The 18,358-nt window shown below is 41.1% G+C and overlaps 1 protein-coding gene across 5 annotated transcripts in view; it reads left to right on the top strand.

Moving 5' to 3' along the window:
* Positions 1–18,358, top strand: part of B3GLCT (beta 3-glucosyltransferase) — a 120,408-nt gene that overhangs the window by 61,884 nt on the left and 40,166 nt on the right. For all 5 annotated transcript variants that reach the window (XM_090028067.1, XM_090028031.1, XM_090028039.1 and 2 more), the window contains 2 exons: positions 10,160–10,296; positions 13,934–13,997. In XM_090028067.1, coding sequence (XP_089884193.1) covers positions 10,160–10,296; positions 13,934–13,997 — 201 coding nt within the window. The remainder of the gene's footprint in view (positions 1–10,159; positions 10,297–13,933; positions 13,998–18,358) is intronic.

The following is an 18,358-nucleotide window of genomic DNA, read 5'->3' as shown; positions in this document are numbered from 1 at the left end:
TCAGGGTTTATTGGTCTTTTTCTCAAGCATCTGGCACTGGCCACTGCCAAACAGAATTCTGGATGAGTTGGGCTTCAGTTTGCTTTGGTTGGTAGGACATTTTTTTGTGTAACGTTCTTAGGCTGGCTAGTCCTTAAGGTGCCTATAGATGTGCTCCGATGCATTCTAATTAGAACGCTTCTGTAAGCTTCACTATTACATGTAGTAAGCATCTTGTGTTTCATTGAATGAGCTTTAGTTAAAGCATCCCTGCAACCATTTTGAAATGGGACACTTAATACACATGATGGTGAGACATTTTTAATCAGAGTGAGTCTCCAGGAACTGCTGTAATTAAAATGCCCCTACCCCCAACCTACCCCTGAGCATGTCTATAGGCAGTCTAGGAGAGGAACAAAATCTTTCTTACCCATGGAAGAAAAATGAGGATTAGGAGATTTGTAGAACAAAGGAATACAACCAAGCCCATAAAGGAAAAACTGTTAATTTTAATGGCGTTGTGATTGATAGGAGTCGTGAGTTACTCTGTGTTTTTTTTTCTGGTATTTGGGGAATTTATTGAAGAAAACACATCCTGATATCTTCACTTTGACTTGGCTAAAAAAACCTGTGCTTTGTATTACTTGGGACTGGCAGAAATAAGTCTTGTCTATTTTCTGTTACTTTAAGCAATGACTGAAGGGAAGCCCTGCTACCGTTTTATTTATTTATTTTATGTATTTAGCATATTTAGTCCTATTACAGTCACATAACTTAGCAAGATTTTCACATTCATTTTTAAAATGAGAACTTTAGTAATTCTAGGGATATTATTTGCTCTTTTTTTGGTTTTACTCTTATAGCTCCACAATATCTAAACATCTTTCAGGTATTTTCAAAATGTGAATAGGTTGTTTCTGTTTCAAAAGCACTCTGTGCACATTTAACAGTTTAAGAATTGATAAAGGTTTTTGTTTTGTATGCTTATTGATGGGATATATCTTTTTGGTATAATGTATTAAATTCCACTATCACAATAAGTTGAGTTTCAGCTGGTATTGAAAGGAAAATAAGATGTGTTTTGCTTTTCTGTTGAATAGAAAAGCAAAATAATAGGTACCCTTGGTAGGATGGCCTATACAGTAACTGATTCTTTGTACAGTGAGTCAATAATCTATCAACTACGTAGTTTTATGTGTTGGATTAGAATAGAATTTTTCTCAGTGTAGTTTTAACATGTTGATAATATCTGTTAAAAAAAATCCTAAAAAATATACGTGATCAAGGATGCCACCATGGCTCCTCCAAAATTTCAGTCTTGATCAGTCTCAGTCCTCTGGTGATTTTTTTCCCCCCCCCCCCCAATTTGGATGATATGGGGCGGAACACTTCATTTTAATGTTAATTTTTTATTAGCAAAAACAGATGCACTCACCAGTGTTACACACTGACTTCCTGTACAAGGTAAGCATTTTTTGTTCTAGCCACTTCCCACCAGTCTTCATCATGCACCAGCTTTCTTCCTATTCATTCTTCACCCTTTCCCTGTTTTGGTAATAATCATTATATAACTGCCTATAAACCATAGTATCTTGCACAAACTAACATCACTGCCATAAACAACTTAATCTTCCTCTTCTGGGTCACTTTTTTTCAGATTTAACTTCCTGTGCCTACTTGCCCCTGGTCTCCATGGCAGTTCTTTTCTGGCCTCAACTCCCATGTTCTCTCTACCAAGGTTTACTGGTTTCTGGCTTGAGAATTCAGTTAAAAACTGCAGTTGGAGACAGACTGTGAGAGGCATGTAGATGGGAGAAGGAGGTAGTTTGACAGCAGGGAATCCTGTCTCCAAACTTTTAGAAGTGCTTCCTCATAATCCAGTTTGTGACCTCTAGCAGCCTTCCCTACTCTTCTCCTAAGCTCCCCTTCCCTTCTGCTCCCCCCCCCCCAAAAAAAAAAAGTGACTTTTAGCTCCCAGGTCCCTCAGAGTATCTATGGTTGAATTCTCCAGCATCCATTGAGGACAAGTGCAAAGTCCTGCACTTAGGACAGAACTATGCTATGCACCAGTACAGGCTGGGGGCTGATTGGCTCAGCAGGCCACTCTGCAGAAAAGGACGTGGGCCTTACAGTGGATTATAAAATGAATATAAGCCAATAGTGTGCCCTTGTTGGGAAGAATGCTAACAGCCTAGTGGGAGGCATTAGTAGGATTGTTGCCAGCAGAGGGAGGGAAGTGATTCTTCCCTTGGCATTGGTGGGGCCACATCTAGGGTACTGTGTCCAGTTTTGAGCCCCTCACTACAGGAAGGTTGTGGACAAATTGGAGAGAATCCAGTGGAGGACAACAAAAATGTTTAGTGGGCTGGTGTATGTGACTTCTGAGGAGAGGCTGATGACACTGGGTTTATTTTGTCTGCAGAAGAGAAGATGAAGAGCAGATTTAATAGCAGCCTTCAACTACCTGAAGGGTGGTTCCGAGGAGAATGGAGCTAGATTGTTCTCAGTGGTGGCAGATGGCAGAACAAGGAGCAGAGGTCTCAAGTTGCAGCAGGGGAAGTTTAGTTAGGTATTAGGAAAAACTGTCTCACAAGGAGAATAGTAAGTCACTGGAACCAAGTTACCCAGAGAGGTTGTGGAATCTCCATCCTTGGAGGTTTTTAAGACCCAGCTAGGCAAAGGCTTGACTGATCTAGTTGAGGCTGGTCCTGGTTTGAGCAGGGCTTGGATCAGATGACCTCCTGGGATCCCTTCCAACCCTGATTTTTCTATGGTTCTGTGATTTTAACATATCAGAAACACCTGAAAGCTTTGAAACATTGCTATTAATGATGTCTTTGGAAAATCCTCCATATCAACTGGGAGGACAGAAGAATAAATGCCAGGATTTTGGCTTAAGCAAGTGTTAACCCATCAATATTGTAACTAAAGTCACAGATGAATTGATATCAGGGTGGGCAGGAATCTAATTAAAATACTTGGGCAAAATTTTTAAGAGCTGTAAGTTTTAACCAGATAACATAAGAGTTAAAACTGAGGCTGGATATCTGCTGGGTTTTATATGAGACTGTTCACAAAATAAATGCATGCACAGAAATATATTAAACCAAATGTAAGTATATATTATTAGATATAATTAAATATAAATTATAAACAGGATAGAACAGTAAAGGAAAAAGTTATATTAACATATACCAGAGTCATGCAGCAATTTTCATTCTAGGAACAGAGGTAAGTTGGCATTGTTTCACAACTCTAGCCACTGGCCCACAGATACACAAATTCATACTCCCTCTCTCATGCAAAACAGTTTCTTCTTTCTCAAATGGTCAGCTATTACAGAGCTTACATACACCGGATGTTTTTATAGTCGCATCAAATCACTCAGCTAAATACTTCACTCAGACTATCACACAAATGTACACTACCCCGCCTGCCATCCTGATCCTTAACTTCATTTATCTGGGCTTGATCAACAGAAAGCAGAGACTAAGACCTCCATCGTGGTATTAGTGTTTACCACAAGCTGTTATTTCTGTGGCTCTAGGAACATCATGCAGAAAAATTTACCAAGGGTTTGATTAGAGAAGAACTATGTCCAAGTTAGATTCTCCAAGAGCTCACTCGCTTCATTACCACCCAGGACTGTAACAGAATCAGCACAGCTCATGGATCAGAATCTTTCTCCCTGGAGCAGTAACCCCCTCCTTCTTCAACACAGGCTAAGGTCAGACTCTTATACCCCCAAATCACTTCATCTTACTCATCCAATCACTTCACACTCCAGCCTGTTCATCACCAAGTTTTGTATCAAGCACATACTCAGACCATATACTGTCTAGTGAAATTCTCACTTGCCTCATGCAGTTTGCAACAATTCCTATCATCAGACTTTGTATCAAACACTCACTTTTATACCACATCCTATCCAATCAAATGCCTGTGCACATGTTCTACTACACTTGCACACAGCATCATACCTTGCACTCAGCACTCAACAGGTGGATACTAGCCACTACACATGCTTCACAGCAAAACTTGGTCACTTATGTCAGCAAAGGACAAGAGCTCACTCTTACTAAAATAATTTTACCTGAACTGACTACTACGCATGTGCAGTAGAAGATCCAGGAAGAGCACAGACCAACTGCAGATGCTTCCTCTGCCTGACAAAGGGTGTTTGTGCCCAAAAGCTTGTAAAGAAGAATTTTTTCCTGACTATTTGCGTTGGTCTAATAAAAGATATTAATTCTACCCAAAGAACCTTGTCTGTAGAACATCTTACATACTCAAATGACAACTATAACAACTCGGGCAGGGGAGTTGTCCAGTGGACTAAAAATTCCTTTCATCACAAACACCACCAACATTGAAGCCATGATTATATAGCATCGGCTCCATTGGACCGGACATGTAATAGAGATGCCTGACAACCAGCTCCCGAAACAGGTCCTGTATTTCTAGTTAGCTAGTGATCATAGCTTTTGAGGCAGGCAAACAAAGAGACTCAAGGATACTTCAAAGACCAATGTGAAAAAATGTGATATTAACATCAGTATCTGGGAGCTGTAAGCACTGAATCATCCCTCAGTAGTATCGTGACATATGACAAGGCATGCTGAGCAAACCTGCCTTGCTATGGAGGCGGATAGATGAGAGACAGAGGGAAAGAGCTGTGACCTAACATCACCTGGATCTACTTGTTCTTCCTGGAACTATTTGCCACATTTGCAGTTTAATGCAGTCCTTGACTAACAACATTTCGAGTTACATTTTGCACTCACAATGTTTATAAATTGACATCCTGTTTCTAGCATCGGTTTCGACTTTACAATGCTTGATCCGATGTGATGCCACGCCAGCAAACAAGTTCTCTGTGTCTCCCTGGAGAACAGCTGTCCAAACTTCCTTGGACACTTTCTTTAAGAAAGCAGACAAGACTCCTGAAAAGCCTCCAGCCAAGAGCCTTTCAAAAAGTCCAGCAAAGTCACCTCAAAGAAGTCCTTCCAAACCAATGACTGCTATTTACAATATAAATACATTAATTAATATTACTCATCTATAATTGATTGAGTACAGAATTTTGGGTTATTTTTGGTGAAAATAGGATATTGGGCCATGGCTCAGGAACTGATCCCCGATTTATAGCATTGTTCCGTATGGGGAAAATTGGTTCCCAGTTGCAACGTTTTGACTTAAAATGCGGTTTTCAGGAACCAATTGTCATAACTCTGAGGACTACCTGTATGCAGATCTCAACTTGGCCTCCTCTGGCTGAAGGCTCCCCTGTTTACTGGAGGCCATCATCTTTATATCAATGGAATGCCAATGACAAGTGCTGCAGGGTTAATTGACTTTAAATTATTTTAAAATCTACTTGCAGATTCTAAATCTGCACACACGTTTTGCTTCTAGTTTGAGACCTTAAGCAGTTTAATCAGTAGTTTTACAGGTCATCTTTAACATAGTTTGTTCTAGGAAAATTTCTGAATTTAAAATTGTTCCTGTATTCTTAACTTACTCCACTGTTTATTGTAGTAGGAGAAGTCTCATATCTGTAAGATGTCTTGTACTATAACACTAAGTACCCCTGCAGTAAGTTCCCTGGGATATGGATAATTGCATTTTTTTGTTTTTGTAAAGCCAGTGCATACCTATGGCCTGGTATAAATATGTGGGATAATACTTTAATGTGACAGCAAATCTGAGAACAGAATATCAGCTGTAACCTTGGATAGGCTTGTAGCTGTTGATTTGTAGATTAATATTGATGACATAATATTGTGAGAGAGGTTGTATCATTGGGTATAATTGTCTGCTTTTTATAGAGAAGGAAAACTATATATGTTTTTATACCCCAGGAGTCCCAGGAAATAATTTTCAGAGAATACTTTAGTGTAGAAATTAACATACAAAATTGGAATAAGGACAGTTTTTTATATATATTTTTAGCATGTTGGGGTCCCACATCTGACTAATCTCCCAGTACTGCTATAATATGAAAATTCAGATTTGTGCTGAAACTAGTTTTCAGATGGTATAGATGCATATAACATCAAAATTGTTCAACCTTCAAGGCGCTAAATCTAGACTGTGGAAGTTGTATATTCCTTCATTTTAACCAGTTATAGAGTATTTTTGTACACAAGAATTTGCATTTTTATGTGTCCTTTTACTCTTTCAATTATTTTTTCTGCTTAAAAGTCTTTCCAGTGGATGCTGTTGTTACTGAAGGTAGAAAAAATTAGAAGTGGGTTTGTGTGTGGTTTTATGGGAATAGCAATTAGAGCCTAAAACCACAGAAGATACTAGGAACTCTACCGGCTGCAATGGTGAGCCTATTAAGACTTTCATCTTGAGTTGTTCTGAGGAGCTGGCTTGACTAGGGAGTCAGCTGAATGAGCACGCTTCACTTGTCCGAAAATAAAGTGATTATGGGAGCTAGAGTTACGAGATTTTCCATATGGGCTTGTACAGATGGCTGCTGAAAATGAGGGACCTCTTGAGGTTGCTGTTTCCTGGTTAAATGTTCATGCAATATTTCACTTTAAAAATATAGACAAAAAGAATGCGTTAATGAAAATAAATTACCATACCTTATGTTAAGTAGTATAGTGCTGTCTTGTGTCTACTGAATGTTTTGATTGTAGTACTGTGTTGGTGTTCTCCTTTCTTTCTGAATTTTTGAGGAGGGAAAACACAAACAAATTTTTTCTTCTTTGCCCTATACTTTCTAGACAATAGAAAAACTTTATTTCAGGAGACTTGAAGAAGAATGCACTGCATTCAGAAGCTTATCTAAATCTATCCTAACTATGGAGTCAGTTCAATAAAAGGTATCTCCCACAAAAATCCTTGCCTATCACTATCTTAATTTGAGGAGGCAACATTTTTTTATTTTCACGTAGGTTTTAATTCCATGTAAAATTGGATTTAGAATGGCATACTGACAATCCCTAATTCGGCTGGCATAATAACTAAAACGAATGTGACATTTTATATGTAAAGATGAAATAATTAACCTGCCTTGGAGTCCTGAGGAACGCTGACAAGTTTCTGTTTGTTGCTGTAACCTGCCAGAAGCCAAATAGTGTGGTCTGTGAAGCTCTGCTGTAGGACTATTACCTCCCATTTGAAAGCTTTTATATAGTCACTGATGTGGTCCAAATGTTCCTAATAGTGCACTGTATCCACAGCTGTGGAAATCGATACTTTTCTCCCTTAGTTATTTTAGACATGTATCTAATTTTACCTATGTGAGAGGTCTCAATCTTTATTTAGAATGGATCTAAACAGTATTTAAGCTCCTTCAAATATTTTCTGACACAATTGAGAGATCCTGTTTACTTGTACATGATGCACACCTTTTTCTCTAAAATCAGGGTGCATGTCTTAAACAAGGAAGCTTATTTCTTTTGACTAGAATAGAAGCATGGAGAGTCACAGCTTCAAGACGGCTGCTAGCTTCTTTCTGGTACTGCAAGCAGGAGAGAGAATGTCCCAGCTAATTTGAGAGCAGCTGTGAAAAGGTTAACACTGGACTTTCTCTTTCCTGTTTACTGTCCCAGAAAGAAGCTAGGAGCCATTGCGTAGCACTACCTGTATGAAAGAGCCAGCTCCAGGCTATGACTCTAAAAAAAAAATTGTTTTTTTCTGTTTTGCCTTCCAAAAGCAAGATGTGTGGTATGGGAGAAAATATGGCAGTTATAAATTTTGTATCATGAGCAGCCCTCTCATGTTTTTCGCAATTTCTAATTCTCTTCTGTGTGATGCATACAAAACTGAGAACAAACTGCTTGTTGTCACCTATGTATTGTTTTTGAGGGAGTCTGGCACTTAATCTATTGACCTCTCAGTATCTCTGGTAAAAAGTAACTGAAGGTGAATTGGCATGAATTCCAAATTGGATGCGATTGAGCTTCCAAAGGAAGGAAGAACATTTTGCATGAGTTTCCTTCTTATCAATGTTCAAAGTAGTAATTCACTTATTTGGCTCTCCTCCAGTGAAAGGTGTTGTAGGGTGGGGGGTGGTATGGTGCAAGGTTCAAGGGAAATGATGGTTTGGAGGTACACAATGTACTGAACACTCTCTTGGGCCCTTTCTACACAGCAGAAGTATTGCACAATTAACTGGTTAATTGTACAATTATTTTAAGACCAGCTACATGTGCAAAGTAATTATCACATAGTAAAAAGCCCTAACCAGCTATAAAGTTAAGAGTTTGAAAATGTGTATTAACTTTAGGTGGTTGCTATTGAGCTTTAATCTACATGTGTTGTAGTTTTCCCTGCAGCTGGGAGCCACATCAGCTGACAGGTCTCTCAGCTACAGGAGTGCATCATGCCCAGCATGAAACCCCTGGACCCCAGGGATTGAGGCAGCCATGATCTCCTGGACTCAGGGGTGCATGAAACCTGGACGTGGGGGATCAAGGCTGCTGCAGTTCTCTAGGCTTGGGGGTGCATTCCCCTAGCCTCATGGGTGCATGGGGTGTCCCTACCGCTGGGAACTCCTCAACTGAGGGGGCCCCAGTGTCCCACGGCAGGAGACACGATTGTGTGGATCCTTTATTAAATATCATTGCACCTTTACCCGCATGTGTAGAGGGGGCCATAAGAACATAAGAAGTGCCATATTGGGTCAGACAAATGATCCTTCTAGCCCCACTGTTCTGACAGCGACAGGAATGGATGCTTTCGAGTAAGAGCATTGAACCAGTTATAGTTAGAATTTCATAGATTCTAGGGTCGGAAGGGATGTCAGTGGGCCATCTAGTCTGACCCCCTGGCCCTGACAGACAAGAAAAGGGTCTCCAAACTTGGGATCATGTGATCCCAGCTAGGTGCCTGTCCAGTCTCCTCTTGAAGACCCCCAAGGATGGGGCAAGCACCACCTCCCTTGGAAGCCCTTTCCAGATCCTGGCAACCCTGACCATGAAGAACTTTTCTCTAATGCCCAGTTTAAACCTACTCTCCAGTAGCTTATGGCCATTGTTCCTTGTTGTTCCAGGGGGTGCCCTGGTAAACAGATCATTGCCTATTTCATGTTGCTCTCCCATTATTAATTTGTATGCTGCCACAAGATCCCCTCTCAGCCTTCTCTTGGAGAGGCTGAAGAGGTTTAAGGTCCCTTAGCGTTTCCTTGTTGGTACTTCCCTACAGGCCTCCAATCAGGAATTATCTTTGCTTTGTTGATTACCCTTCCTGGTATTCACCATCTTGGTTTAGGGATGCCAGAGGAAATATCTCCTACTGGTCTATTGAATATTTATTAAAAGTTCTATCATCCATGAATTTGTCTAGTCCCTTTACTGAGCTGGATGTACTGGCTGCCTCTACAACTTCTTGTGATAAGGTCCACAGGTTAAATATGTGCCATCTAAGAACCTTGCCTATCTAAAAATATACTTTCTCTAACCTGTGTCTTATTATTTTCATTCAGTGTCCCCAAGTTCTATTATTTTGGGACTGATGAATAGCAGTTCCAAGTTCACCTGATCCCTTCATGATTTTATAGACTTCTGTCATATTCCCCTTCAGCCTTCTTTCCAAACTGCAGAGCCCTAGCCTTTATAGTCTCTCCTGGTATGGCAACTGCTCCATACTCCTGATCATTTGAGTTGTCTTTCTTTGTACTTTTTCTAGTTCTTCTATATCCTTTTGAGATGTAGAGACCTGAACTGTACATACTATTCAAGATGTGGGCATGCTATGGAGCTGTATAATTGCATGGTGATATTTTCTGTTCTGTTTTCAGTTTCTTTCTCAATGATACCCAGTATTTTATTAGGTTTTTTGGTTGCTGTTGCACAATGAGCTGATGTTTTTAGAGAACTATCTACAATGACTCTAAGGCCTGTATCCTGAGTCATAACAGTGAGATCAGAACTCAGCACTGTTACATATCAATTCCAGTTATTTTTCCCCATGTGCATTACCTTGTACTTGTTGACATTTGAAGTACATCTGCCATTTTTGTGTCCACTCTCTTGCTCCTGTTTCTTGCCCTTGCCATATGCAAACAAATGAAATTTTAGTAGCTTAATATAAACGTTACACTTTTCCCCTTTGGTTTTCCAGGTTCTTTGTATTCAGCATGAGTGTTTTATTTTTTTAGTTTTCTTTTATTAAAACAGTATAGTAGATGGACAGAAATTATATCTCCCCTATCTCTTTTCAGGAATGGTTTTTAGGAAAAGCATTATATGATGAAGAATCTACAATAATTCACCATTATGCCTTTGCTGAAAATCCTACAGTCTTTAAATTTCCAGATTTTGCTGCTGGCTGGGCCCTCAGCCTTCCACTTGTAAACAAGTAAGAATTGTATTTATGATCTTTTCTAGAATCGCATATTGATCCTTAATTACATACACCTTCAACATTGTTGAAAAAGCTAGTATATGAAACTCTAAGAAGTATTGTTTTCAAGGGTTACGATTGTTCCAAGATGAGTGTTTTATATAACATTAATGGTATGCCTGTAATGCAGTAGGCAGAGGTCAGTCTGTAGCTTGTATAGACATACCTGAGCTAGCTTTGAATTATCTAGCTCAAGTACTGTGAGCAGTATATCCCTGGCAGCACAGAGTTCAGCATGATCTAGCTGCCCAGGGTTTCCTTTGGGTTCTTAGACAAGTTTTACAGCTTGTGCTGAGGTCTGTTCTGCTGCAGTAGCACTGTTATCAGCAGGGATCCAGATTTTCTATTTCCTGTGGAAAAATGCAGATTTTCCCCCTTTAAAGGGGAAAAATGTGGATTTTCCATTTTATAAACAGCTCCCTGTAGGCTGGCAGAATTTCAGCCTGCAGCAAGCTGCATACAAAAAGGGCACAAAACCCTAAGCCCTGTCTGGAGGGGAAGGGGCAAGGAATGGTTCCTGAGAATCTGAGATCAGCCACGGCTGGCTCAGATTCACTTTGCTTCGTGCAGCCTTTGGGGCAAGTAGGGCCTGGGGTCTGGGGCAGGGGCAGCTGGGGACCCCTTCTGGGAGGGATGGCCAGGGCAGGGGGCTGTGAGTCAGCAATGAGGGGCACCAGCAGGGCTGCTGGGGGCCATGTGAGTTAGGTGTAGGTCACGGTGCTAGGGGCAGGACAGAGGGGGTGATGCTGCCAGGGCTGTGGGAGAAGGGAGGACAGTGGGGAGAACAAGTAGGGCTGCCGAGGGGCAGGACAGGAGTGAGCAGATGGGCAGCTTGGGCCATGTGGGGAGGGGGGTGGCACTGCTCAGAATCACAAAGCAGCAGGGGCGACAGCCACAGCTAGACCCATGTCCTGGTACGGGAGGGGAGAGTTGCTGCCAGGAGGGAGGGAGCGGGGGGGCAGTGGTGAGGGGCTGTGGGTCAGGAGTGAGTGGCATTGGCAGAGCTGGGGGGCTGTGGCTTGGAAGTGAAGGCATTGGCATATCAAGGCTGATCAGCACCACAAAGCAATGTGGGGGGGCAGCTGCAGTTGTACCTACATCCTGGTGCAGGGAGGAGCTTCTGTGAGTACGGTGCAAGTGGGGGATAGGCAGCAGCTGCGGGTTGGGAGTGAGGAGCGTTAGCAGATCTGGGGCTGGGGTTTGGCCTGGGAGTGAGGGGCAATAGCATATCAGTGCTGCTTAATGCTACAAAGCAGCAGGGGGGACAGCCACAGCTGTACCCATGTCCTGATGAGTGAAGGGGGCAGAGGGAGTTCTGATTTTTCCATGATAAAACCAAAAATCAAACACCAAAATATATAGATATTTAGAATTAATTTCATTATAATGATTGAGGCATTGGTAGGCTTCCAAATTGCTTTAAAAATGTAAATATATCAGCAAAACATTGTACGTACATGCATGCATGCATGCACGCATACATAAAGTGGCATTTCATTTTAATCGCAGAAAAAAATGCAGATATGGGGGTTTTTAATTAGAGAATTTGGGATTTTTAACAGAGAGAACCTGCATCCCTGGTTATCAGTATCCAAGCTAACTTATCCCTCCAGTCAGATAATTATTTATAAAGACCTTTCCTTCCCTGAGTCATATGCCAAAGCACAAAGGTGATGCATATGCACAGATGATTTTGATGATAATGGATTCATAGACAGTAGGGCTGTAGAGCTGGAAGGGACCCGGAGGATCATCAAAGGATACCAGCAAGATAAAAATCCAAATGTTTCTTTAAGGCGTTCAGAGTAGGTGCTTGAACCACCTCCAGTCTATTCCAAACCTTGGGGGCTCAGGCCATAAAGAAATTCTTACTTATACCAGCCTGAAACGGTCATGGAGGAGTTTCTGACCTTTCGACCTTGTCATTCCCTGGGGTGCTCTGGTGAACAAACGTTCCTCCAGATCCTGGTGAGCAGCCCTGAAGAACTTGTAGGTGGCCACCAGATCACCCCATAGCCTGCACTTTCCCAGGCTGAAGAGTTCCATGGCTCTCAACCTCTCATCATAAGGTCTATTTTCCTGATCTCTGATCTTGTGCGTGACTGTTGTCTGCACTCTCTCAAGCTTCTCCACATCCTTTTTTAATTGTGGAGCCCAAAACTGGACACAGTACTCTAGCTGCGGCCTCACCAAGACCGAGTACAATGGGCGAATGGTGTCCTGGGATTTGCTTGAGAAGCATCTTTGGATGCAAGCCAGCGTTTTGGTTGCTTTACTAGCCACAGCATCACATTGAAGCCTCATGTTTATTTTGTGGTCAGTCATGATCCCCAAGTCCCTTTTGTCTGTGGTGCTAGCCAGCGTAGCACTGCCGAGCCTATAAACAAAGACTTATACAAAAATATCATTCTGTATTTAACTTTGGATTCTCATTATGTACTTTATGGTATAGAATCTCAGCTAAAAACATTGTGAAATCTTATGCATCTTTTTGATACTAACCGTGTGTATTCTTGTATAGTATATAAATATAAAAGTGTGTGTGTATAAATATAAAAACACACGCAGGTGTTTGTATATGTATGGATGCATGTGTGTGTTTGTATAGATATAATATGCGCGCGCGTGTGTGTGTGTGTGTGTACTTTTATATTTATACTATACAAGAATATATATTGTTAGTACCAAAAGGTGCATCACACTTCACAAGTTTTACATACAGACTAAACGGGAGGTGTCTGTTCATCAGGTAGCTGCAAGCACAAAATTGCTTTTAATCAGCTGATGCTAGATTTTTGGTCCGTTTATTCTGAGGATTTTTTCTTGGGCAAGAAATATTGAGATTTATAGGAGTACTAAGAATCTATCCAGGTATTTACTTTCCATTTCAGCTTTGTTCATATGAATAGCCTCTAGCCCCTAGCAGATGTTAATATAATGGTGCAGTTGAAGGCTGAGGAATTTTATGCACCATCCCAGAAATCACATATCCTGCCATGAACAACGTGCATGGCAAGATGCACCATTTCTGGGATAGGACATTAAATTTCTCAGATTCCAGTTACATGACTGCTGTGGTAAAATTAGGTTTTGGGGCTGTCTTCAGCTCAGTCCTGGGGATTGGATAGGCAGCAGCCGTTTCCCAATACCGGAGAGCCCCAGGCTCAGTCTGAGACCTCAGTTGTACTATAAATATAACATCTGCTAGGGCCCCCTGGATCCAGTAAATCTCGAGATGGGAAAGTTTGCAGAGGACAGTCAAAAAAAACCAAACAAACCCCAAACCAACCTCCAGCCTAAAATTAATAGGTGACTTATTTAAATTTTGCAGGCACAGTAACTTTGAATGTTACTGTTTTAAAAGAAATTTAATTTGTTGCATATTTGGGCATTGTACTTAGTACAGTCCTAAATTGTTTGTAAATTTACTATTGTAAATTAAATGGTCTTCATTTAGAGGCCTCTAGAAAATACTTTGGCATTGTGTAAGCATAGTGAATCTGACGGTTGAATAAAAATATCAGTTGCCACCTTCCTTAATTTCTCTTGTTTCTCCTTTCAGAAGAGACTAAATTTCACTCTCATTTTGCAGGCTTGCGAAGAGGCTGAAAAGTGAACCGCTCAAGTCAGACTTTACAATAGATTTAAAACATGAGGTAAGCCATGTTCTGTTTTGGTGAAAGGTGTAAGAAAAACGTATATGTATTGAAATATTAATAAGTTAGAGGCTAAATAATATAGATTTTTCAGGGTTATTTTTCTGTTAAAGCTAGGTAGATTGTTTCATTCCTTTACCCCTATTGGGCAGCTGTTCTGGAGCTCCATTGTTGTAATGATATGACCCACTTGATTTCTGGCCTAAATGTAATTCCTGGCTATTTTATACCTACCTGTCCTTGTGCCAACATTGTCCCAATGGGTCTCCCTCTCTGGTGTTTACCCATCTAATTCATATATAGGAGAGTAATCAGATCCTGTTGCATTTCACTGGGCTAAACAGGGCCCATTTCATTTCACTGTGCTAAACAAGCTAGCCAGCTGTCACAATCTCCCGTAAAATATCAGTAGGTCATCCATTCCCCTTGATATAGCCCCTCTGTACAATTGTTCAGATTTGAATTGGTCTTTCTTAACCATAGGTACACAGAGTTGTGTGCAGCTTGCCAGAAAACTGCCTGTGTAATGACGCTGATATTTCCACATCTGTACTGGAAATACCTCACCTGATAAATCTCATGAGCCCCCTGCTAATGGCAGTTATTCTTGTTAGTCTCTAACTGTATGACATTACATTTTGTACTGTTTGGACACTTATACATGTGACAGAGCTCTGCTCTGATGCATGCTAATTAATCAAGTATTTTGTGAGTCTACTGGAGTGTGCTAATTGGCATGCTCCAGCAGCCTCTGTGTTGTGTGTATTCAGCATCACCACGTTTCAAAATGGTGACAGGGCACTCTAATTAACGTTCATCAAATGAGCTTTAGTTAAAACACCCCTGTTGCCATTTTGAAATGTGGGACACTGAATTCATGTGATGCTGTAGGTGCTTTAATTAAAGTGGCTCTTGGAGCCACTCTAATTAAAGCGCTTCCCCCTCCCTCCCTCCACACTAGAGTGCATATATAGAGGACCTTAAATTTCCTTCAGTTTCCTTTACCTCAGGATATTCAGGTCTTCCTGATACTCCAGTCTGCTCAGTACTGAAAGTGCTTCCACTGTATTACCACACTCATTTGTGTCAAGGTTATTAATGAAAATAGTAAATGGGTTCATCCCAAGACTAGTCCACAGGGAGCTGCACTATTAATTTCATTCCGTCACAATAGTTATTTCAGTATATCCACATCCTGTCAGTTGTCAGAGATTTTACAATTTGTTCTTGTAGTTCCCATAATCTAATTGACATAGGCCTCAATAGGTCCTTTTATTTTATTCTTTCTTCATAAACTATTTTCTTCATTAGCTACTTCCTATTCCTTAATCTTTATTTCCCTTAATATTTTCTGTAATCAGTACTCTTCTTTGTCTTTCCAGATGGAACACTTCTGGTTTACAACTGCATTGGTCTTTTTTCTGTCATGCTGTATTCATTCACGGCTTTTCAATTAGGCCTTGTATAATTGTGTTCTATATAAAATCTTTATTTTCTTTTTAATGTAAATCTTAGACTTCTGTTGATACAAAGCATTCTTAATACTATGCATTATTCTTTCCAATATTCAGTAAGCATCAGCTCTAAGAAAACACGTTGTTTCCTTACATTTCTGGGGACAGTTCATTTACACATTCCGTAATTAATGAAAAAAACCCAGTCATTCCTTACTTCAGTGAGGTTTAATAGCCTCATAGCTCATAGTAGTAAGGGTTCATATTGAAGATGTCATTACTTTTATTAGCATGTTATGAATTAAAATTGGCAAATGTATACTTTGGGAAGCTGAGCCTTGCTTTTTTATTCATATAATGGCTGTATCTGAGTAGTTGAGGTGTGAGCCAATATGATCTTAAAATGTGCTGGATGCTTGTTTGATGTATAAATCTTATAACTGCTCTGCAGTCTTTCTGTCCAGACAGGTCAGGAACTATATATGCCACACATTTTATATGTAACCATATAGGTTCGTGCAAAATTATCAGCTCCTTGCAACTGGTCTGTTCTTGTCTCTTTATAATTTCTTGTTGTCTATCAGAGATGTCAGTTGTAACTACAGCTTACCTCCTCTCTCCTGTGTTTTTTGTGCCTTTTTTTCTACATAAAGTAGAGGTGACTAAACCACAGCTCACAAGTTACATGCAGCTTTCAAGCCATTTGAGTGCAGCCCTCAGAAAAGTAATTAGATGAAAACTAGTTTTTGCTCTCTGTTCATTTATTATTTTATGCTTATCCCTTATTCTGGAGAAATTATGTAAGGAGGAATTATTTTAGCTGTGGGACATGTACCATATTTATGTGAATCCAAGATGATTTTGAATTTAAGATGGCTGCCATAATTACACTTTATACATGGAAAATGTGTAAACTTATTAATTTTCCTTGTATAATATCTTATTATTATCTTAAATTTGTGTCTACCCTCTTTCTCTCCATGCTGCAGTGGAGCAAGCAGCAGTATGGGGGTAGATGGTAGGGGAATCAAGTGGCCTGGCCCCTGCCACCTTCCCTTCCCCTGCTGACTGCACCTCCTGGCATCTGTCATTCCCACCAGTTGCCCCCCACCACCATCTGCCCCCTGTGATGTCTGCCCCCTCTCCTCCCTCCTGCTTACCCTCCAGTTCTGCCTCTGTTCCAGTCTAGAGCATGGAGCTCATCGTCACTGGCTCCTACCTGGCCAGGCAGCGGTGGTAGCTTGGGACCTGCTATGTACTGTGGTGCAGGCCAGACTTGACCATGTGCTCCTATAGTGAGTTTGAGGGTAAATGGTAGTGGAGGTGGGGGGGGAGGGGGCAGGCTGCTAAATGTGGCCAGGAAGGTGAGGGTAGGGGTGGGGTAGGCAGTGGAGTATGACCAGGAAGACGGGGGGAAGGCACAAGTTGTGGAAGATGGGTAGCAGTTGCAACTTCAGCTCCACCCCCAAGCCCACGTTGGGGCTGGAGTCAAAGCTGCAGCCTGCTTATTCCCTACCACTTCCCCCCATGTACTCAAATCCAAGATGAGCAGCTTTTTCCTCCCATTTTAAATGAATGGGGGGAAACCTCGTCTTGGATTCGTGTAAATATGGTATACCTTAAAAGCTTTAGTCTTGCTTCTCTTAGCTGTGGCGTGACTTGCATCTGGAACAGCGAGGAGGTGTTTTCTCTTTGAACTTGAGACACTGGGGGCCTGATTTTTTCAGGCCACTTATCTGTTACAAGAATTTCCATGGTTAAGAGAACACCAGATGACTTCAGTTACAGTTGTGAGTGGTCAGCCTTCTGCAAGGCTGAGGAAAACACTATTACAGGCTAACTATGGAAATATTATATATGGTTACCCAGCAAGCAGTAGGCATGCTGTTTCAAAGGCAGGGGTAGAACCAAGCAAATGTTATTTTTGTAGTGCTACAAAATATACAAACTCTCTTGACTAGAGCACGTAAAAGGTGCCATAGACCCTCTCCAGTAGGGCTGTGCAAAATTTCACCGTCTGTTTCGTTTCAATGCTGTTTTGATTTGTTTTGAGCTCAAAACGGCAAAATCAAAATGAAACGAAGGGCTTTGAAACAGCCTTGAAACAAAATGAGGGCAGTTGAAACATTTCAGAAGTTTCCAAACATTTCGAGTTTCAAAGCTGAAGCTGGGCTTGCCTGCAGGGAAACAGAAAATAAGGAGAGGGAAGGGGTACAGGAGGGAAGGACTGCTCTGACATTGACTGCGTAGCTGGCCAGTGACTGTGATCCTTCCCTGAGGTGCCTTCCACATCCCAGTGCTCTAGGAGAGGGATGGAAAAACAGCCTGCTTTCTGCTTTGGGGTCTGACAGTTGCTGAGCTACCTTCCAGAAGCTCAGGAGCGTTAGATAACAAAGGCTACTACTACCATTGATTTAATTTCCTACTTGCTAGCCTAGCAAGTGGGATTTTGCAATACCTTTTGCTCTCTTTCTAGACCCTTTTACTTTATTATTATATGAATTGATTTATTCTTTTCAATTACATAATTATATTGGATATTATACTATAGAATTTATATAGGAAGGCACATACATTTATATGTTTTTATTTTTATACATTTATATCTTGCAACATATTATAATATAGAATTTTATATAGGAAAGCACATATGCATTTATATATTTGTATAAAGACAAGACACTATGAAACACCATGAAACACGGTGGGAAGGCAGCTGGCAAGCCTTCAGGGAGGGGCAGAAGAGGGGGTAGAGGGAGAAGTGCAATTCCCTTCCCCCCCCAAACTGAGACACAGCCTCTTCCTTAGAACTAGCAGGGATGAGGCTTCCAGTTCTAAAGGCAGCAAGGAGAGGGGAGCAGTGCCAGTGCCACTGCCTGTGCCTGAGTGCATCCCCTCCAAGAGCAC

This window comes from Crocodylus siamensis, chromosome 1 (assembly GCF_052110815.1).
Source record: "Crocodylus siamensis isolate JL-2025a chromosome 1, ASM5211081v1, whole genome shotgun sequence".
Taxonomy (NCBI): domain Eukaryota; kingdom Metazoa; phylum Chordata; order Crocodylia; family Crocodylidae; genus Crocodylus; species Crocodylus siamensis.
Note: the sequence above shows the minus strand (reverse complement) of the source record. Positions and strands in the feature narration are given on the sequence as shown.